The following is a 16,999-nucleotide window of genomic DNA, read 5'->3' as shown; positions in this document are numbered from 1 at the left end:
CAAAAACCAAAACAAGTTACATTTATTGATGGGGCCCACCCCTTACTGTCTCGAGGGAAGGAGGCCCCCCCAGGAGTCCCCCAAGACAAACAGGTGAGGGTGGGGGTCGGGCCCACATGGAAAAGAGCATCACTGAGGTCCTTGCGTTTTTTTTGTTTTTGTTTTGTTTTGTTTTTTTAATAAAATGAGAGTCCTTCATGGGGGGGCCTCCCAGGCTCCAAGCCTGGACCGGGAGTCCAGTTGCCCGAGGTGTGACCTCAGACCCTCCCCCTGCAGACCACCTGAGCCACTGGCCCTTGGCCCCAGGGCAGGGGCGCTGGGCAGAGGACGAGGCCAGCAGTGGGCAAGGGGCTGCTGCCCCGTCACACGCTCATGGTCATCCCAGGCGAGTACTGCGGAGAGACGAGGGGGTGGCGCGCGGGGCGCGGGCTCAGCTCCGGTCTAGGCTGGGACCCGCCCCCCCGGGAGAATGGACAAATGGACTGGTGGGGCACACACGGATGAGGGGGGCAGGCATCGAAGAAATTAGGGAGTTGAGACCGCCCTGGGGCGAAGGTCACTGGATGGGGGCAGGGTAGGGGCGTGACACCTGGGCAGGAGTGGGGAGGGAGAGAAGGGGAAGGATGCCGCGGCCGCCCCCCCACCTGGCCCGCCGCAGTCACGGTCTTGCTCTGGCCCCCCGGCCGCCCCGCCGGGGCCTGCCCGCCAGGCCCCTCCGGCCCGACGCCGCCGCGGGGGGAGAGTCGACGCAGTCGCTTACGCTTTCGCTCGGGAACGGGTGCAGGAAAGTCCCGGTGGCCGCCATCTCGCCGTCATCCCGCGGGGTGCCCGGGGCGGTGCTCAGGCCGGCCACTGCGCCGGGGGAGCTCTGGGGGCAGCCGCAGTCAACGCGAGACTTCTGTCTGCCCGCCCGCCCCACCCCCCAGCCCCGCTTGAGCGTGGCTCCTCACCTTCGGCAACCCGTCCATGTCGCCCGAGCCTATGGATGACAGACACGGGGACACGCGGCTCAGAGCGCCTGCTCTGGGGTCCTCCGCAAACGTCCCCCTGCCCCGTGGCTGCGCCCACCCTTCAGTTCAGCCCGCTTGGGGGTCCAGGGAGGAGGGCCTGAAGGGATATCTGTTGGCAGCCAGACGTCCCGCAGTTTAGTTACCTCCCCCTAGCGCAGCCCACATCACTAAGTAGCCCTTGGAGGCTCAAGGCACAACCTGGATGCCCCTAGAGGGAACACAGGTACAGGGGCGGTAGAGGGGGTTGAGGTGGCCCTCAGGGGGAGCATGAGGCTGGCAAAGAAGCCTGTGGGGGGTGAGTCCCAGGCTGCCCACTCACCCAGGGATCCGTTCACGTGGTGAGGTTCCAGCGCACTCATGGCTGCCATAGGGCCCTCTGGGCTGGGGCCCAGTGGGAACTGCAGGCAGAAGGGCAGGGTGAGGCTCAGGCCACCACTCGCCAGCTGGGCCACCACTTCCAGCTGCCCCTACGCGCGGCTCCCCACTCACATTAGCCCTGCCGGCACCTGGCCCCATGGGGTTCATGATGGTGTACATGTTCTCGCTGGAGTTGGTGGAGTCTGGGGGAGATGAGGCATGAAGGCCTGGGTTTGAGGGGCCTCCCTCAAACATACCCCTCCTTATGCCCCCCCAGACCCTAGTACCTCCAGGGCTGGGCATGATGGGTGTTCCAGGGGGCCCACCGCCTCCTGGGGGTCCCTGAACACAGAGGTAGACAAAACATTAGAAAGGCCCCCGCCTGCCACCCTGCTCCCCCCACCACTGAGTTTGCCAAGTGCCGGCCCCACTCACTGTGTAGCTGCCAGGGGAGGAGGCAGAATAGGGGATCTGGGGAGAGGGGCAGCAGTAAGCAGTTGGCAGGTGGTACCATCCACACCCCTTACCCACCCCCCGCCCCCCCCCCCCCGCTCCCCAACTCACCGAGTTGCCACTGGGGCTGGCCCACGGGCCGCGCACTCCGGGGCCCCTTTTAAGAGATGGTGGGTGGAACCTGGGGCTGGGCTGGGCAGCACGCCACCCCCGCCCACCCTGCCCCCTGGGGCCCAAAACTGCAGATGTTGGCTAAGTGGTAACCACTTGGAAACCTCAACCCATCACTCACTGGCCTTTGGGCCTCAATTTCCCCAACCAACAGTGGACAAATAATATCCCGGGCTGTTGTGCTGATCCAGTCCCAAGAAGCTGGATGGTGGCCCCTGGGGGCACACTCTGGGGGTCCCTTGGGCCTTACATGTTCATTGCGGGCAGGCCTGGGCCAGCGAGGGAGTTGGGTGGGGGCCGCATGCCACTTCCATAGCTCTGTGAGGGGAAAGGGCCCTGAGTGCAGGCCAAGAGGGGAAGAGCCCCTGAAGCCCCCTGGTCCACCCCTTACCTGGGGCCCAACGCTGGCCATGCCCCGTGGAGGAGTCACCCTCTGCATGGGGCCCATGTTCGGATGCCCTGGGATGGGGGCAGAAGGAAGGTGGCTCAGGTTGGGACCACTGCCCAGTGTGGACACATGCCTTGGGGCGGGGGGTGGTCGTACAGTGAAACAGCAGAGATGGGGCACGTAAAGCTGGGGTCCTGAAGGGTAACGGAGGACAGCTGCTGGAGCTCCCCTACTCACCCTGAGCACGCGGGGAGGGGTCCATGGTGCTAGGGAGGAGGGGCTGGGAGCCAGGGAGGCCCACGGGAGGCTGCAGAGGGGCATGGAGCATTGAGCATGGTGCCCCACCCCGGCCCAGCTCCTGCCCCCCTCCGTCTGTCTTCCCTCTCTCACCTGACTCGGCATCCGCAGGGTGGGCCGGGGGCCCCCTGGGAACCGTGGTGACATGAAGGGCTGGAAGAGGTGGGCCAGAGGTCAGCACCTCCCCCCCACCCACTCACCCCCCTCCCAAAGCTACCTGGTTCCTGCTGCACCCAGGCCCAGAACCTGGCTCGCCCCTCCTCCAGGCCCAGCCAGCAAACCGTAGCAGCTGGCTCCTGGTGTGTGCGAGCACAGAGGGGTGTGTGTTTGGGCAAAGGGGCGGGGTGTCACAGATCCTTACCTGAATGTGAGGCCCCATCATTGGGGTGCTGAGGTTGTGGGGGGCTGGCTGGGAGCCAGGGGGGCCCTAGGACAGAACCAGATAGGTTGGGAAGAGCCAGAGCCAGGGCACCGGAAACTCCACTGTTTTCTGAGGCCCTGCTGCATCTGGCCAAGGGAGGGGAAGGAGGGAACGCCACGGAGGCAAGGGGGTGGGCCAGTCAGCAGGACTGAGGGTATCCCCTATGGGAGGGGTCAGGACAGGACCCACAGCCGAGAGAGCCACGCTCTGTGGGCCCTGGCACCCTGGCACGCTCGCAGGCAGGTCAAGTGTGCAGCAGCCCCCGCCCTCTCCTGCACTGGAGCGCAGACCCTATAGCCCCTCCTTTGCCAGCACCACCAAGGCCCTCATGTGCATCCCCCCCATCCCCCCCAACCCTCCCACCCAACCCCAGCCTGCCTGACTCAGGGCTTCTCCCAACATAGGACCCCCACCCGTCAGCACCCATGCCTGTCACTCTGACACATGTGCACCCAGGGTCCGGGAAGGGCCCCAGCCCTGTACCTGGAAGAAGCCAGGTGCCATGGGGCCTGCTGCCATTGCATCGTTGGGGGCTATGCTCCCCATCACAGGACTGGGGGCAGCCGCAGCGCTCTGTAGGGTGGAGGATATGCCAAGGGTCAGCCGGGACACTTTTGGCCCCGTGTCCCCTCTTCTCAGCAAGCAGCCAGTCCCACAGAAAAGGGAACCCTAGCCATCCGACTCTCTGGCCACGCATGGGAGGGTGGGTCCTCTGGGTGACAGAGCAGCTGTTCCCGCACCAGTTTAACAACCTTGACAGGTCCACAGACTTTTATTTGCCTGGGTGGCCTTGCAGGGGCTCTGCCTCCTTGCTGCACCTGAGAACCTGGAGGTGGTCAGGGCCCAGCCAGGCTGAGCCCCCAGCCCATGAAGAAGGACAGGGATCCAGAGATCTCAATCCCCAGAATCCCAAGACCACAGATTGGGGGTGGGGGGGTGCCTAAAAATGTCAGCCACACAGGACTGGCATACACTCGGTCCAGGAATCCATCACAGGCTGATTTCTTTCCATCCGAATCCAGCCTCCTTTGGGCAGGGGTCCTGTCCCTGACCACAGGCCCTTCCCCACACACCGTGTCCTTCTAGCTAGCAAAGCAGCTTAGCTGGACCCCCAGCTCTGCCCCGTACATGCCAAATAAACAGACAAAAGATCAACAGCTTCAAGGTGAACCTCCCTCTCCAGGGCTGCTGTGCAGACCACTCCCACCGCGCTCCCGGAGGGAGGGGAGAAGAGCTGGTTCCCTGGGTGTGGTGTCCAGGCCCCCAACCTCTCTTCAGATGGAGGAGGGGAGAAGGCCAGGTGCCAGAGGGGCATTAGTGTGAGAACCAAGGGTAGAGACACAGGGGACAGGCTGAAAAGTCACTTGCTCTGGTCAGTCCCAAGTCCCAGGCTTGTCAGCCATGGGGGCCCACAGAGCAGGCGGGGAGGTGGGGTGGAGAGCTAGTCCACAGGGCAGAGGGGACACATCAAAGCACAGGGAAGGGCACTGAGTAGAGAGTGCTTTTCTGGGAGCCCCCACTCCTGTCTGTCTGCATCACCCACCCTCCCCCACCCCTACCAGGACGCAGGGGGAGGGGGATAGGGTATCCTCATTACTGCTGTTCCTGAGGCTGGTGCAAACCAGCACCAGGGCTGCTCAGGAATTTGTGGGACTGCAGCCACTTGGGCTCAGAGGGGTTAAGCAGGAGCCCAATCACACAACACTTCCTGCCCAACCGGAGTGGGGCAAGGGGCCCCTGAAGACCAGCCCCTCCCCAAGAGAAACTGCAGCCAGGCGCCCTTCCTGCTCCTTCTCAAAGGTCTGCCTCTACAGGACTCCTGCCCAGGCAGGCCCCAAGCTGGGGGTATGGAGGATGGGAGCCTCCCCAGGTCTACAGTGGCTGAGAACACTCCCAGGGCCCAGCACAAGTCACCTGAAAAACCCAAGTGACTCTGGGGGTGGCAAAGACAAAGCTTTCAGCCCCTGGGTCCCCCTGCCTCCATGTCACCTCCCATACAAACACACAGCCTCATGGCTTGTAACAGCTACTCTGGCAGGCCTACCTCAGTGGCTGGAAGGGGACTCCTCCTAGCCCTGGGTCTGTCCACCCCCTCACTGTCTGCCCCACTGGGAGGGGAGTGGCCCCCCTTCACAGCCGTAGTAGGCGCCAGAGGGGTTCCTGGCAGGAGGGTTTGCAGGGGCGGGGGGGGGGGGCGGGGGGGGAGCGGTGGTGAGAGGTGGTGGGGAAGGCCGTGAGCCAGGCTTGGATCACGAGGTGTAGGGTAGATAGGCCACTCCTCACTCCCGCGGCTCCCCAACTCTAGGCCATTAAGGGTTAATACACAGCCAGCCCACCCTCCTTTTCAGGAGGCTTGGGCTGGACGCCCCCACGTCAATCACCCACCCAAAGGCACCCAGCCCACATTGCCATGACGACAGGCTAGGCGTGCTGGTGTTTCTCGGAGATGGGAGATGCCGAAGTAGCCTGGAGGGGGAAGGCGGGGCCCCCCCTTGGAGGGTGGGCGAGGTGGCCCCAGCTAAAGCAGGGACTGCAGAGTGCCGACACCCTGTGCGCCCCCCACTGCTGTGCCTGCGCCTGTCCCCCTCCCATCCCACCCCTGCCCTGCTGCCATGGTAACCAGGAAGCACCAGGAAGCACTATTCACAGATGTGGAACCCAGCTTCGTCCCCCTCCAGAAGCTGTCAGACCCAGGTGGGGGCCTAGGCACTGCAGGGCTGTGAGGGTAACAGCGCCAGGGACACTTGAGAGGCACAAAGAGGGGCGCAGCTTCAGACACCCCTGGGCCCAAAGTCTGGCGGGACCCAGACACAGGGACAACAAAAGCACAGAAGGATCTGATGGGGGCAAATAGCAGGGACCCCAGCTTCTGTGCATGCCCGTACAGTGTGCGAGGGGCGGCTTCAGAGACGTGGGGGACCCCCCGTCCTCGCGGCTGTACCCCGGCCCTGCAGAGGCCTGCACTCAGGTGCTGCTGCAGAGAGAGGCGGAGGTGGCAGAGGCAGCGGCGCCCTGGGAGGCCTGAGGCGGGAGGTGAGTGAGTGCACCAGCTGGAGGAAGTGGGTGTGGAGGGAGGAAGGGGTGGAAATGGAGACTTCGCCTGGAGCTGCACCTCCCCCAGGAGCTGGCTGAGGTGCTGCCTGTCCCTTGGGCCCACAGCCTAGGGCCCCAAAGCCCTCTCTGGCCTGCCCTCAGCCTTTTGAGGGGCCAGGGTGAAGAAGATAAAGGCAGGGGACTACCATCTGCACCCCCATGACAAAATGCCACCCATCCCCTCAAGTCACCCCCCAGGCTCCTCTCCAAACAGGCCTCTGACGCCACACACCCCCATCAACTGAGAGGGAAACTGAGGCCAAAGCAGGAAGTCAGCACCCCTAGTCTTACAGCAAGGTCAGGCACTATCCTAGGTGCTGTCAGCTAGACCCCAGAACCCTAGCAGGGCTCCTCCTTCGGGAGGCTCAGAGGGGCTGGGATGGCAGGGGACAGGCGGTGGCGGAGGCAGGAGCTGCAGTGTGTCTACCCTGGACCGGGGCCCAAGTGGAGGGGGCAGGGGCGCCTGGCCTCCGGAAGGGGGTGGGGGCTGCAGTGGAGCGAGATGAGCCTCCCTGTGAGCGACCCTGGGCCCAGTAGGTGAGCGACGCCCAGCCCACCTAAGCCAAGCATGGGCCACATAGCTCCCCCTCCCCAGGCCTTGTCACCCTGCCCGCACTGGGTCCCTGCGGCGGGGACTCACGTAGTCCTGGAAGGCCTTGGCCTCGCTGGAGTGCTCGCATGCCTCTCTGCGGTCAGGCGCTGCGCAGTACAAGTCCCAGAACACGCTGTGGGTGGCAGGGGGGAATGATGGTTTCCCCACGTACCCCTCACCAGCCCCCTCCACAGCCTGCCCACGCCAGCCCCGCACGCACCACCACCAGGAATGCAGGAAGCCCGGGGGCTCCCCCAGCGTGATGTTCTTCTCCCACCGGATCTGCACAGGAGAAGGAAAGCAGGTGAGGGGCCACTGCCCCGTCTGCGGATGTCCCCCCGCCCCGCCCTCCTCAGGCAGGGAACATGGGGGAGGGAACCAGCAGGCCAAAGCAAGGTAGCCGGGAGGGTAAGCACAAGGGCAGAGTGGCAAACGTCAGATACCTGGACAGACGCCTGTACGCCAGCCGCAGGCCCTGACCCACCCAGCCCTCGGCTCCAAGGGCCTTCGGGGAGGCCCTCTGGCACCACCACTGCGGTCCCAGCAGAGCCTGGGAGGAGAGGACCTGGGGTGCGGGTGGAGAGGCTGGGCCAGCTTACCTCGGACAGAAAGGTCTGCGCTGACTTCTGGGCCCCGATGTGCAGCAGGTACTCGTACACATACAGCGCCAACCTGTGTATGGGGCAGGAATGGCTCAGGCTCTCAGAAGGCTGGGGCGGAGTCGGCCTGGACCCCTCGTCAAGGGTCCCTGGAAGGGGGTCTCAGGCAGATGCCTCCCTTCAGTTGGGTGGATGGAGACGAGGGGCAGGGGGCCCACAGTGAGCCCTGATCGCACCCACCCCCAGCCTCACTCACAGCCCCCTTCTCCCCCACTCCTCGCAGGAGTTGGCCTCCTCCCTCGCTGCTCAGCCAGGCCAACCCCTACATGCCAATCAACACCCTGCCTGCAGGCCCCCCCTTCAGGCAGCACCGCCAGCAGTCCCCAACTCCCCATTTCTAGGCCAAATTCTGGTCAATTCAACACCCGCCCAACCGGCCTACTAAGTTGTAGCCCTATCCTGCCGATGCCAGACCCCAGAGCGGCCTTGGCCCTGGGGAGGTCTTCTGCCTGGAGCAAGGGCCCCCAGGTGTCACTCCTGACTGCGCTCAACAGGAGGCCTCCCAGCGGGCATCCTGGGCCACGTGCTCAGCGCCAGCCCCTCGCTCACTCCCAGCCCTGCCTGCTGAGGAGGAAAGGGCCCTCCTCTCCTCCCCAAGGCCTCCCTCCTCCAGGTGTCCCTGGGCCCCATCCTCTTCCTGGGGGTCAGGGCCTGCCAAATCTCTGCGCCAGGCCCAGGGACAGCCTGGGGAAGCATGGGCCCGTGAGGGGAGATGGGGCCAGCAGTCCCATTCGGCTTCCAAATGCCCACAGTGCTTGGTACGCCCCCCACGCAAAAGTTCAGCAGGTGCCCACCCAAAGAACAGGGGCCACTTGTCAACCAGCAGCGCCCCTCTGCAGGACACACAGGAGGCCTGCCCATCCCCACAGCCTCCCAGGCCCCTCCATCCTCTGCCTCTGCCTCCGCCTCCCCTCTCCCATCTGTCTCCTGCACCGGCTGGCAGAGACAGGACCTGGCCTCTCGCTGTCCCCCAGCCATCCCCTCCACTAATGCCGGCCCCTCTGGGTGCCCCAGGATCCTCCTTCTGCCCAGCCAGCACCCAGGTGGGCTGGGGGAGGGGTCTGGATCCGAGACTGGGGGCTCCTCAAGGGCAGGACTTAGCTCACCATTCTCCCCTGGCTGACAGCCCCATCCGAAAATAAACTTGCTGTGACTCATCCTCCTGCTCTCTGTCCTGCCAGCCAGGGTCCTCAGGGCTCACATCCCAGCTCCCGCCCTCTGTCCTGGCCCTTGCTCCCTGCCCCATGAGTCTGCCCTTACCCTGGACCCTCTTCCTTCCTTCATCTATCTGTCCATTCTTTCATTCATTCATTCAACCAACATTTACCCAGAGCCTCCTTGTGCGGTGAACATGACAGACCCCTGTCCCCCCGGGGGTTACCTGCTTGTGAGGAGGAACAAAGGGGCAACGGTACAAGAAGGTAAGTTATATGGGGAGTTGGTAGGCAGTGTGTGCTGTGGGAGGACAGGTGGGGGGGATGTTGGGGGTTCCAGGTGGCAGCCGTCCCACGGTGAGGTGTTTCTATAGCTCACACTGTACCATGTGACCTGAGATGGCCACCCAGGGGACAGGGATGAGGCCCAGAGGTGGAGGACTCACGGTGGTCACACAGCTCCGAGCACGTGAGCCCCCCAAGCCTGGCCTCAGTCTGCATCACGTCACCACACCCGCCCCGGCAGCACCTCCAGCTCAGGACCCCCCGAGCCTGATGCTGTACCCCAGCAGGCTCCAGCATCTGCTCCTCTCCAGCCCAGTCTCCTTCCTGGCCCCCTGGCCTCCAGGTGCACCTGTCCAACTCACTCCTGAGACACCTCCCCTTCTAGAGGATTCCTGAGCCTTCACAAGCGGCCTGCATCCCCAGACCCATGTCCACTGGCGACACGACGGATGTGAAAAGCTCAGACCTGCTCACCTCCCCAGCCCCCGGGCAAAGAGAGAAGCCCTGGGGGTCTGTGAGGGAGCAGGAAGGGCTGGGGGAGTGAGACCCCTGGAGACAGGCAGCAGGGTGGAGTTGGGGGCTCAGGCTGGGGGGAGGGCACGGGCTGCATTCTGGCCGCACACCTCCCCCCGCCAGCGGCAGGAGGTTCTCCTCAGGGGTCCATAAACCTGAAGTAGGGGCCCTTGGTCCCCCACATCCACCAAGGGCTCCATGCTGCTGGCCCCCCAGGCCCCTCTCTGTCTCCCTGGCCCTGGGCTGTCCAGTGGTGGCGTCTGACCCAGGCCACAGGTCAAGCAGCCCACCCCTGCCTGCTCCCCGCCCAGCGCAGGCCTCTCCTCTCCTCTCCTCTCCCTAGGCAGCCTGCCTTCTGCCCTGAGGAAATCTTCACGCAGCTGCCCACAGGGCGCTCCCGAGCTTGCTCTGCCACCCACCTGGCATCTACAGGCCCCACCGCAGTCTGCCGCCATGTGGTGCGTGCTGCCCACCGAGCCTGAGATCGCCGCACTTGCTGAATTTAGGTAAAACCTCAAGGAAAAGCTCTCTTCTGCTGTCTCCACCACACACCTGGTCCAGGCCACTATGTGTCTCACCTGAATTTTGACAAGGCCGCTCCGATGGCTGCTCTCTGAGCCCCTGGGTCTACACACACCCTCACAGCACTCCCAGCTGAACCTTCCAGTGCCCCCCCCCCCCCCCGCCACACTGGCCACCCTCCATGCCAGGGCCGTTGCACAGGCTGCTTCCCCACCTGGGGCACTTTCAGGCAGAGACCTGCACGGCTCCAGTGTCGTCTGTCAATGATTCACCTAAGCCCTGCCCTGCCCTGCCCTGCCCAGCCCAGCTTCTCCCCATCATCCTACCCATTCCCACTTGACACAAGCCTCTGCTCGCTGCCTGCAGCCCCCACTGCGACGCAGCTGGGAGGGCAGGGACTTGGTCTCGTCCCCCTCCCCGCTGAGTTCACAAGAGCATCGGACCATCTCCCGAGATGGCAGGAGAACTAGCCGAGGGGGTCGTCGGTGAGCTCTGGTAATGGTCAGCGCTTACTGTCTTGATGTTAAGGGTTTGGGGTTTTATCCCAAGAGGAAAAAGAAGCTAGAGAAGATTCTCAGTTTTGCTGACTTCTGTTGTGTTGGTACTTTAATTTTTACCAGGATCAAGTCTCAGAGGGGAATTCTGGGCTGTTTTTCTTGTTTTTGGTGAAAAGTTTTGAAGCCAGGACATTTGGCAGGTTGTTTTGCCATCTCCAGGGAGGACTTGAGGCCTCTGACCACCCAGGCCCTGAGGTGGGTTACAGGGAAGAGCAGGGCTCTGGAGCCAAAGCCTGGCAAAATAAATGACCTGCAGGACGGAGCCTCCCCCCTCCACTGGAGGGGCGCCTGCTGCACCAAGGCAGGTGGGTGGCAGGGAGCGTGGAGTGGCTCCCGGGAGACCCTCCCTCCAGAAGGAACGGTGACATGGAGAACATGGTGTGCCCCGCCCTGGAGTGCTCACGGGGAGAAGGGCACATGGGCTGTGCAGGGAAATGGTGATGAAGGTTTGTTAGAGCCTCGTGAACTAGAATGCAGCACTATCACCATAATTATCAAGAATTACTGTAATTACCAGGAGTTATGGTAATGGGTGCTCCCTGCCCAGCGCCCTCCTCCCCCTAAAAACCCCTGGATCATCAAGCTGCTGGGGGCAGGGAGAAGCCCCCTTCTCACAGCCTTGTGTCACGCCCCCAGCACACCCGACCCACCAGCCAGTTCCCACTGCGCCCCACAAAGGGACTCTCCAGCCCACACATTTCCTCCGTCCTCTCTGCCACCCCCAAGGCCAGGCCTCAGCCATCTCTTGTCAAGGCGTGGCCCCCTCCTCACCAGCCCACTGGCAGCCTCTGTTGATTACAGATTTTCTCCCACCCAGTGGCCAGTGACGACCCCGACTCACAATTTCCATCCCTGCCTTCCCCCTCCTCCCATTTTCTCCCCAGACCTCTTCTCAAGCCCTTTCCCGGAGGTGGCGTTGGGTCCGCTGGCTCTGCCCGGCCTCCAGAACCCAGCTCGGGGTTTCCTTCCTCAAGAATCTGTTACCACTGCCCTCACCAACCAGGATGCCCACAGCCACACCTGGAAGCAGGGACACGTACACAGGTGACTCTCTCAACTGCTGGGCTAAGCAGCAAACTCTCCATGGCTATGTGCCATCTCACAACCAATCCCAGGAGAAAAACAGGAGCTGCTCAGTAACACCAACCGTGGTTGTCACTTACGGACCTGTTCTAAACCCACCTCACAGCGCACGAAGAGCTGGAGGAGACGTGCGCCCACGGGACGTTTAGACCTCTGCCCCACACCCCCGCCGTGCAAAAGGCAGAGCCTCTGAGGCAGAAGTGGAGTGATATAAAGGGGCCTCCAGCCGTCCCTGTCTCCTTCATCTCAAAATTTAAAAGACCCAAAACCAACTAGCAAATGCAAGTGCTAGCTAGTTCTGCGCAGCAGTCACTCATGGGCTTCCCTGCAGGCCCGGAGCGTCTGCAGTTTACAGAAGAGGCTGTGCCTTGGTGCAGGCAGCCCACCAGCACTGCAGCCTCCCCGGCGCCCTCCGGGCCCCCTCATCACTGTACCCCCTGCAGGGGTGTCCTTCCACCTGGGCACCTCTGGGCCACGCTGGAGGAAGAGTTGTCTTAGGACACATGTTAGATACAGTGTGACACATAATGACAAAAAAAATCTCATAATGCTTGAAATAAATTTACAATTTTGTGTTGGGCTGCATTTACAGCCACCCTGGCCTGCAGGCTGGACACCCCTCCGTAGGCTTGGCTGTGCACCCCGAGGGCAGGGACCGGCAGTCAGCGGACCCAGCAGGCGCCCTGTTTCTGAAGCAATCTGGCCCGGATCCCATACGGAGATGGGGATCCAGAGGGGCTCAGGAGAAGGAAGGAAAGGAAAACAGAGTCCAGGAGGGCCAAGGGCCTGAGCAGTGCAACCCCTTCACCCCATTTCACAGGGGAGGAAACCGAAGCCCAGGGGCAGGAAGTGGCTCTGCTGGTGGCTGCCTGCGTAGGGTGTTCTGCCTGCCGCCTCCCGCCCATCCCTCCGAGCATCCTGCAGGGCCCGCAGGCCACATTTCAGATGGGGAGACAGAGCAGCCGGCCTGCCTCTCTCATGCTCTCAGAGGTCCATGCCCAGAACCTGTGAGCTTGGCAGGTCACTTCCTCTCCAGGCCCTGACATCCCCTCTGGTGTTTTCCAAACTTTCTCTAGTAGCAGAACCCCATTTCCAAACGGACACTCATCCAGGATCCTCTATAAGAAATGGATGAGCACAGGATGGTTCTGGCCAAAGAGGGTACTGGAGAACAGGCCACCACGTGAGGTACGTTGCTAGCCTCCAGAGGAGGTGTTTCTGCATGTTCCTCCGTCCTCTGAGACCACTGCTGGGCAGGCTAGGGAGTGAGGGGGTGATGGGAGAAGGCGTCAGGATTCGGATTACCCCCTTTCCAGCCCTAGCCCAAAGCCAAGGCCAGGTTCAAAGAATCATACGTCTCTTGGGATGTTTGATGGGATCAAAACTCCCAACCCCACTACTCTCAGCTCAGATCTCTGATTCTCGCTCTTATTTTTTTCCCCATGCCCACACCTGAGCTGCCATCATCAACTCTTACCCAAGTCATTGTGCCCACCTCTCCCACTTTCATACACACAAGCATCTCTTGTCCTCATGGAGCCCGCATGGACGGCCCTGCCCCCACCCAGGGCACCAGCCCCAGCTCCTTTGCCAGGCCTCGCCCCAGGGCCTTTGTACTTGCTGTGCCCTCGGCGGCCTACTCTTCCTCCAGGTCTCTGCCCACCTGAGAGCCCCCACAGACTTCACTACCACCCGCTTTCCCACTTTGCTTTCTTCATGGAATATCTTCAGATCATCCTCTGCTTGGCCTCCCATTTATTTGCCCAAGTAATGTGACACCTGCCTCCCTGCTAGGATGTGGGATTCTTCAGTCCTGGGACATCCTTCCCAACCACTACACTCCACCCCAGACCCACAAAGCAGTGTAAGAGAATGACCGAGGACATGCCAAGACCCCCAGGTCTGGGGTGGCAAAGCCAGGCATGCCCTGCTTCCAACCTGGGCAGGAGCCAGATGGCGGTTTCAAAAAGTCTTTGTGCTTAAGGGTGCTTGAAAATGGAGCCCAACCTCATAACTGTGTAGATGGGCAAGGAAGGCCTGAAAGGGCAGTTATCTGCCTAAAATCTTCTGCCAGAAGAATCTCTTCTCCAAAATGGTCCCAGCGCTGGGTAGAGAATGGACATTTGTCCTTGTGGAAGGGAGGGGGTCCCATTTGTTAGCCCAAGCAGATGAGGCAGGACAAGAGAAGGCTGCAGCAAGCCCATATCCAAGGTTCCTCTTTACTGCCCAGTCATACAAGTCCTCCCTCCTGGCCTGGCCCTCAAGGACCTCTCAAGAATGACCGGGCCGCTTCTCTGTTCTGGCAGCCTGTTTCCCAGCAAGGCCACTCTAGGTGGCTGGACTTCTTAGGATCCTGCGAATCAGCCACTGGCTATCAGCCATGGAAAGCCTTCCCTCCTACAGGCACCTTACCCTGGCTCTTTAACAAAACCACAAGCTGCTGGGTACCCTTGCTGTGGGAAGGTCACAGCTCCCAGAACCTTGCAAGTCCTCCCCAGATGGCACTGAGCCCTGACCGGTGTGGCTCAGTTGGTTGGGTGTCCTCCCGCAAAGCTAAAGGTCACCGATTTGGTTCCTTGTCGGGGCACATGCCTGGGCTGTGGGTTCAGTCCTGGCACGGACCACATATGACAGGCAACAGATCCATTTCTCTCTCTCACATCAATGTTTCTCTTCCTCTCTCTCCCCCTCCCTTCCTCTCTCTCTAAAAATAAATAAATAAAATCTTTTAAAAAGAGAAAAAGAGAGATGGCACTGATACTACGTTTACATTTCTCAGGAAAGGAAAACGAGCCTAGGAGAGGGGCAGCACTCAAAGTCACAGAGCAGGTAAGTGGCAGAGCCACCTTCAGGCTGCTTCCCTGCCCCAGACGGAGCTCCCAGCTCTGCAGGGCCCGCGACCCCCAACCGCAGGATCTGGGAATTAGGTACTGTCCTCTTACCAGCAACCCAAGAGCACCTGGTACCCACGGCCCAGCGCCACGCCCAAAACAAGAGGAGGCGCATCTGGGCTCCACCACCCAGGGGCCCCACCGAAGCACTGAGCCCTGCGGCCTCCCCAGGGGTCCCACCCAGCTGCCTAGCGAACAGGTGTCCTCTCTGGCGAGTCTCACCTGCCCTGGAAACTCCCCAGGAAAATTAGGGAAACAGCCGGGATCGCGATCCCGCGCGCACGCGCGTCCGCAACCTCAGTCACCGAAGGCTCGACCGTCGGGCAGGTCTTGCGACCCTCAAGTCCCACTCCAGTCTCGCACACCCCCTCAAATCTCGCGGCGTCCTGCCCCGCGCTTCCCCGCAAATCTCCACGCTCCTCAAGCCCCTAGGGTCTCTTAAGTCCCTCGAGTGTCGCACACCCTCGGAAATTTCACGCCCCTTCAACCCTCACGCGCCCCCTCATGACTTCTTGTGCCCCTCACACTCCCATGAGTATCACGCGTCCCCTTAAATCTTGAGATGCCTGAAACCCCTGACGCCCCTCGGGTCACCCGCGCCCCCTCAAATCTCGCGCCCCTCGGGTCTCGCGTTCCCAGGCAACTCTCGCGGCCCCTCAAGTGCGCTCGGGCCCCGCACGCCTGACACACCGCGCCCACGTGCCCCTCGCGGTGCGCGCCGGCGTTGGGGCCCACGGAAGCCGCGCGGCCGCCGAGCTCCGCCCCTGGCCCCCGACTCACTTCTCACGGGCCTGACTGTCGGAGGGCACGGCCGAGCCCTTGCCCGCTTTGGCGTACATAATGCTCCGAGCCGCCGCCGCCGCTGGGTCCCCACACCTGTCAGGCGGCGCGGCTGGCCGCGCTCGTCGTCGCCATAGCTACCCCGCGCCCCGGGCCTCACCGCCCCGAGCCCCGCGCGGGCACCGCAGGCATCATCCGCGCGGGGGAGCTCCGCACGGCGGCGCCGGCGGCAGCAGCTCCAGCTTCAGCCGCGGGTTTATTTTCTTCCTCTCTTCCCACTGCGCGGGCTGTTCCGGGAAGCGCGCGCCCCCTCCTCCCGCCGCGCGCGCCGCTCTTAAAGGGGCGATGGCGGGCGCGCGGGTGGGTCCCGCCGCTGGAACCGTGGGCTGGGCACGCACGCGCAGGGCCCGCCTGTGTGTCGGGACGGTAGGGGGAGTGGCCACATACACGCAGGGCATGAGTGGGGTCGGCCACCCGGGGACACACAGCAGGATACGGCTGATCAAGGCTGAACACACATCTCTCAGACAGGACCAGCCACCCAAGTTGCACGGCCGGGAGCACGGCCACACACTCGGTTACAGATACAATCTCAACCCAGGACACACACAAGTCCGCACAGATCCTGGAATAACTACTGATAGTCCATACAGCTACTAACAGCCACACTCAATGTATCATGCCCCAGAGCTCCCCACACCCAGCTCACCTAGGAACACGCTGAGACACATAGAGAGGTATGTACACAGCCACAGTAGAGGCTGTCACAGGAGAGGAAGACACAGCCCACCATTGCTCACAGAGGCACACAGTCGCAAAGAGATTCGCATTGACACAGCCATGCCACAGCTTCTAACAGCTGGGGAAAAGAGCCCATGGCCGCTGCTCACAGTCACCCTGGGGCACTCCATCGCAGCTTCCCCAGAGCTCCGCACAGGGGCCTGGGGTCTCACTGAGCCTGTGGACACCCACAGCCACACACATGACACAGCACAAAGACACACCACATAGAAAAGAAGCTCCTGGGGTACCCAGGCCAAACCCTAGGAGCCACCATGCACTGCTTCACACTCACATCCTGTGCCAACAGTGGGTGCTTCGGTGACTGTTTGACTGGGTCGCTCGGGCTGGCTATGCCTCTCAGCCTCGGTGTCGCTAGCTGTAAATGGGGCTCGACCCACGTTTAACTGCCTTTCTGCGGGAATCAAAGGTGCATACCGTGGTGCCCCATTCCCCCTCCTGGGGCCCTTCTGTCCCCAGGGGGAGTGCAGAGGAGATGGAGGCCGACAGACAAGGGCAGCGCAGGGGTGCCTGGCCCTGCCTGGGCCTCGTGGAGGCTTCTGTGCTAGGGTACGTGTGGGTCATGTTAGCAAACGTGTGAAGGGTGGAGGCGGGAGGGGACGGGGAAGGTGGTGCAGTTGTGTGACTTCAGATCTGGATGTTTCTGTGACTGCTTGCCATGGGTATTTCTTTTTTCCCATGTAACAACCGCCAGTGTCTGTGTTCCTTGTTCCTGCGTGAGTGCACGTGTGAGCCGTTGCGCCTGGGGGGTTGGCAGGCACCCAGTGAACAGTCCCTGGCTCTGCGGCAGCCTTGTGTGTCCGCGGCAGTTGTGCGGGGCCGAGTGACGCAGCGTCAGGTTGTGTGCACTTGGGTGTGCACGTGTGCCTCTGCGTGCGGATAGATTGGGACCTGTGTTGTGTGGTTGTGCATTCAGGCTGCCTGTGTTTTGTGTTTGCCACGAAGGGGATGCGCCCCCCCATGCAGACCCCT

At 62.3% G+C, this 16,999-nt stretch overlaps 1 protein-coding gene across 4 annotated transcripts; it reads right to left on the bottom strand.

The window, feature by feature from the left end:
• Nucleotides 1-30: 30 nt before the first annotated feature.
• SSBP4 (single stranded DNA binding protein 4) lies at nucleotides 31-15,352 on the bottom strand. Of its 4 annotated transcripts, XM_054578735.1 has the most exons (18): nucleotides 15,227-15,352; nucleotides 7,382-7,454; nucleotides 7,003-7,064; nucleotides 6,831-6,915; nucleotides 3,581-3,670; nucleotides 3,038-3,103; nucleotides 2,770-2,829; nucleotides 2,617-2,686; nucleotides 2,383-2,450; nucleotides 2,242-2,309; nucleotides 1,932-1,977; nucleotides 1,803-1,838; nucleotides 1,655-1,709; nucleotides 1,500-1,570; nucleotides 1,330-1,408; nucleotides 951-979; nucleotides 761-868; nucleotides 31-392 (listed from the first exon to the last, which is right to left on the bottom strand). In XM_054578735.1, the coding sequence occupies exons 1-18, from the start codon at nucleotides 15,283-15,285 to the stop codon at nucleotides 363-365; spliced, it is 1,155 nt and encodes a 384-aa protein (XP_054434710.1). In that variant the 5' UTR covers nucleotides 15,286-15,352; the 3' UTR covers nucleotides 31-362. The 4 variants fall into 4 exon arrangements, with proteins under 4 accessions (XP_054434710.1, XP_054434712.1, XP_054434709.1 ...); XM_054578734.1 differs by lacking the exon at nucleotides 31-392 and having other exon boundaries at nucleotides 659-868; XM_054578737.1 differs by lacking the exons at nucleotides 3,038-3,103; nucleotides 3,581-3,670.
• Between the last annotated feature and the right edge of the window lie 1,647 nt (nucleotides 15,353-16,999).

The sequence above is a fragment of the Pteronotus mesoamericanus genome, unplaced genomic scaffold (assembly GCF_021234165.1).
Source record: "Pteronotus mesoamericanus isolate MK-2021 breed Mesoamerican mustached bat unplaced genomic scaffold, CSHL_Meso_final contig_502, whole genome shotgun sequence".
Lineage (NCBI taxonomy): Eukaryota > Metazoa > Chordata > Mammalia > Chiroptera > Mormoopidae > Pteronotus > Pteronotus mesoamericanus.
Note: the sequence above shows the minus strand (reverse complement) of the source record. Positions and strands in the feature narration are given on the sequence as shown.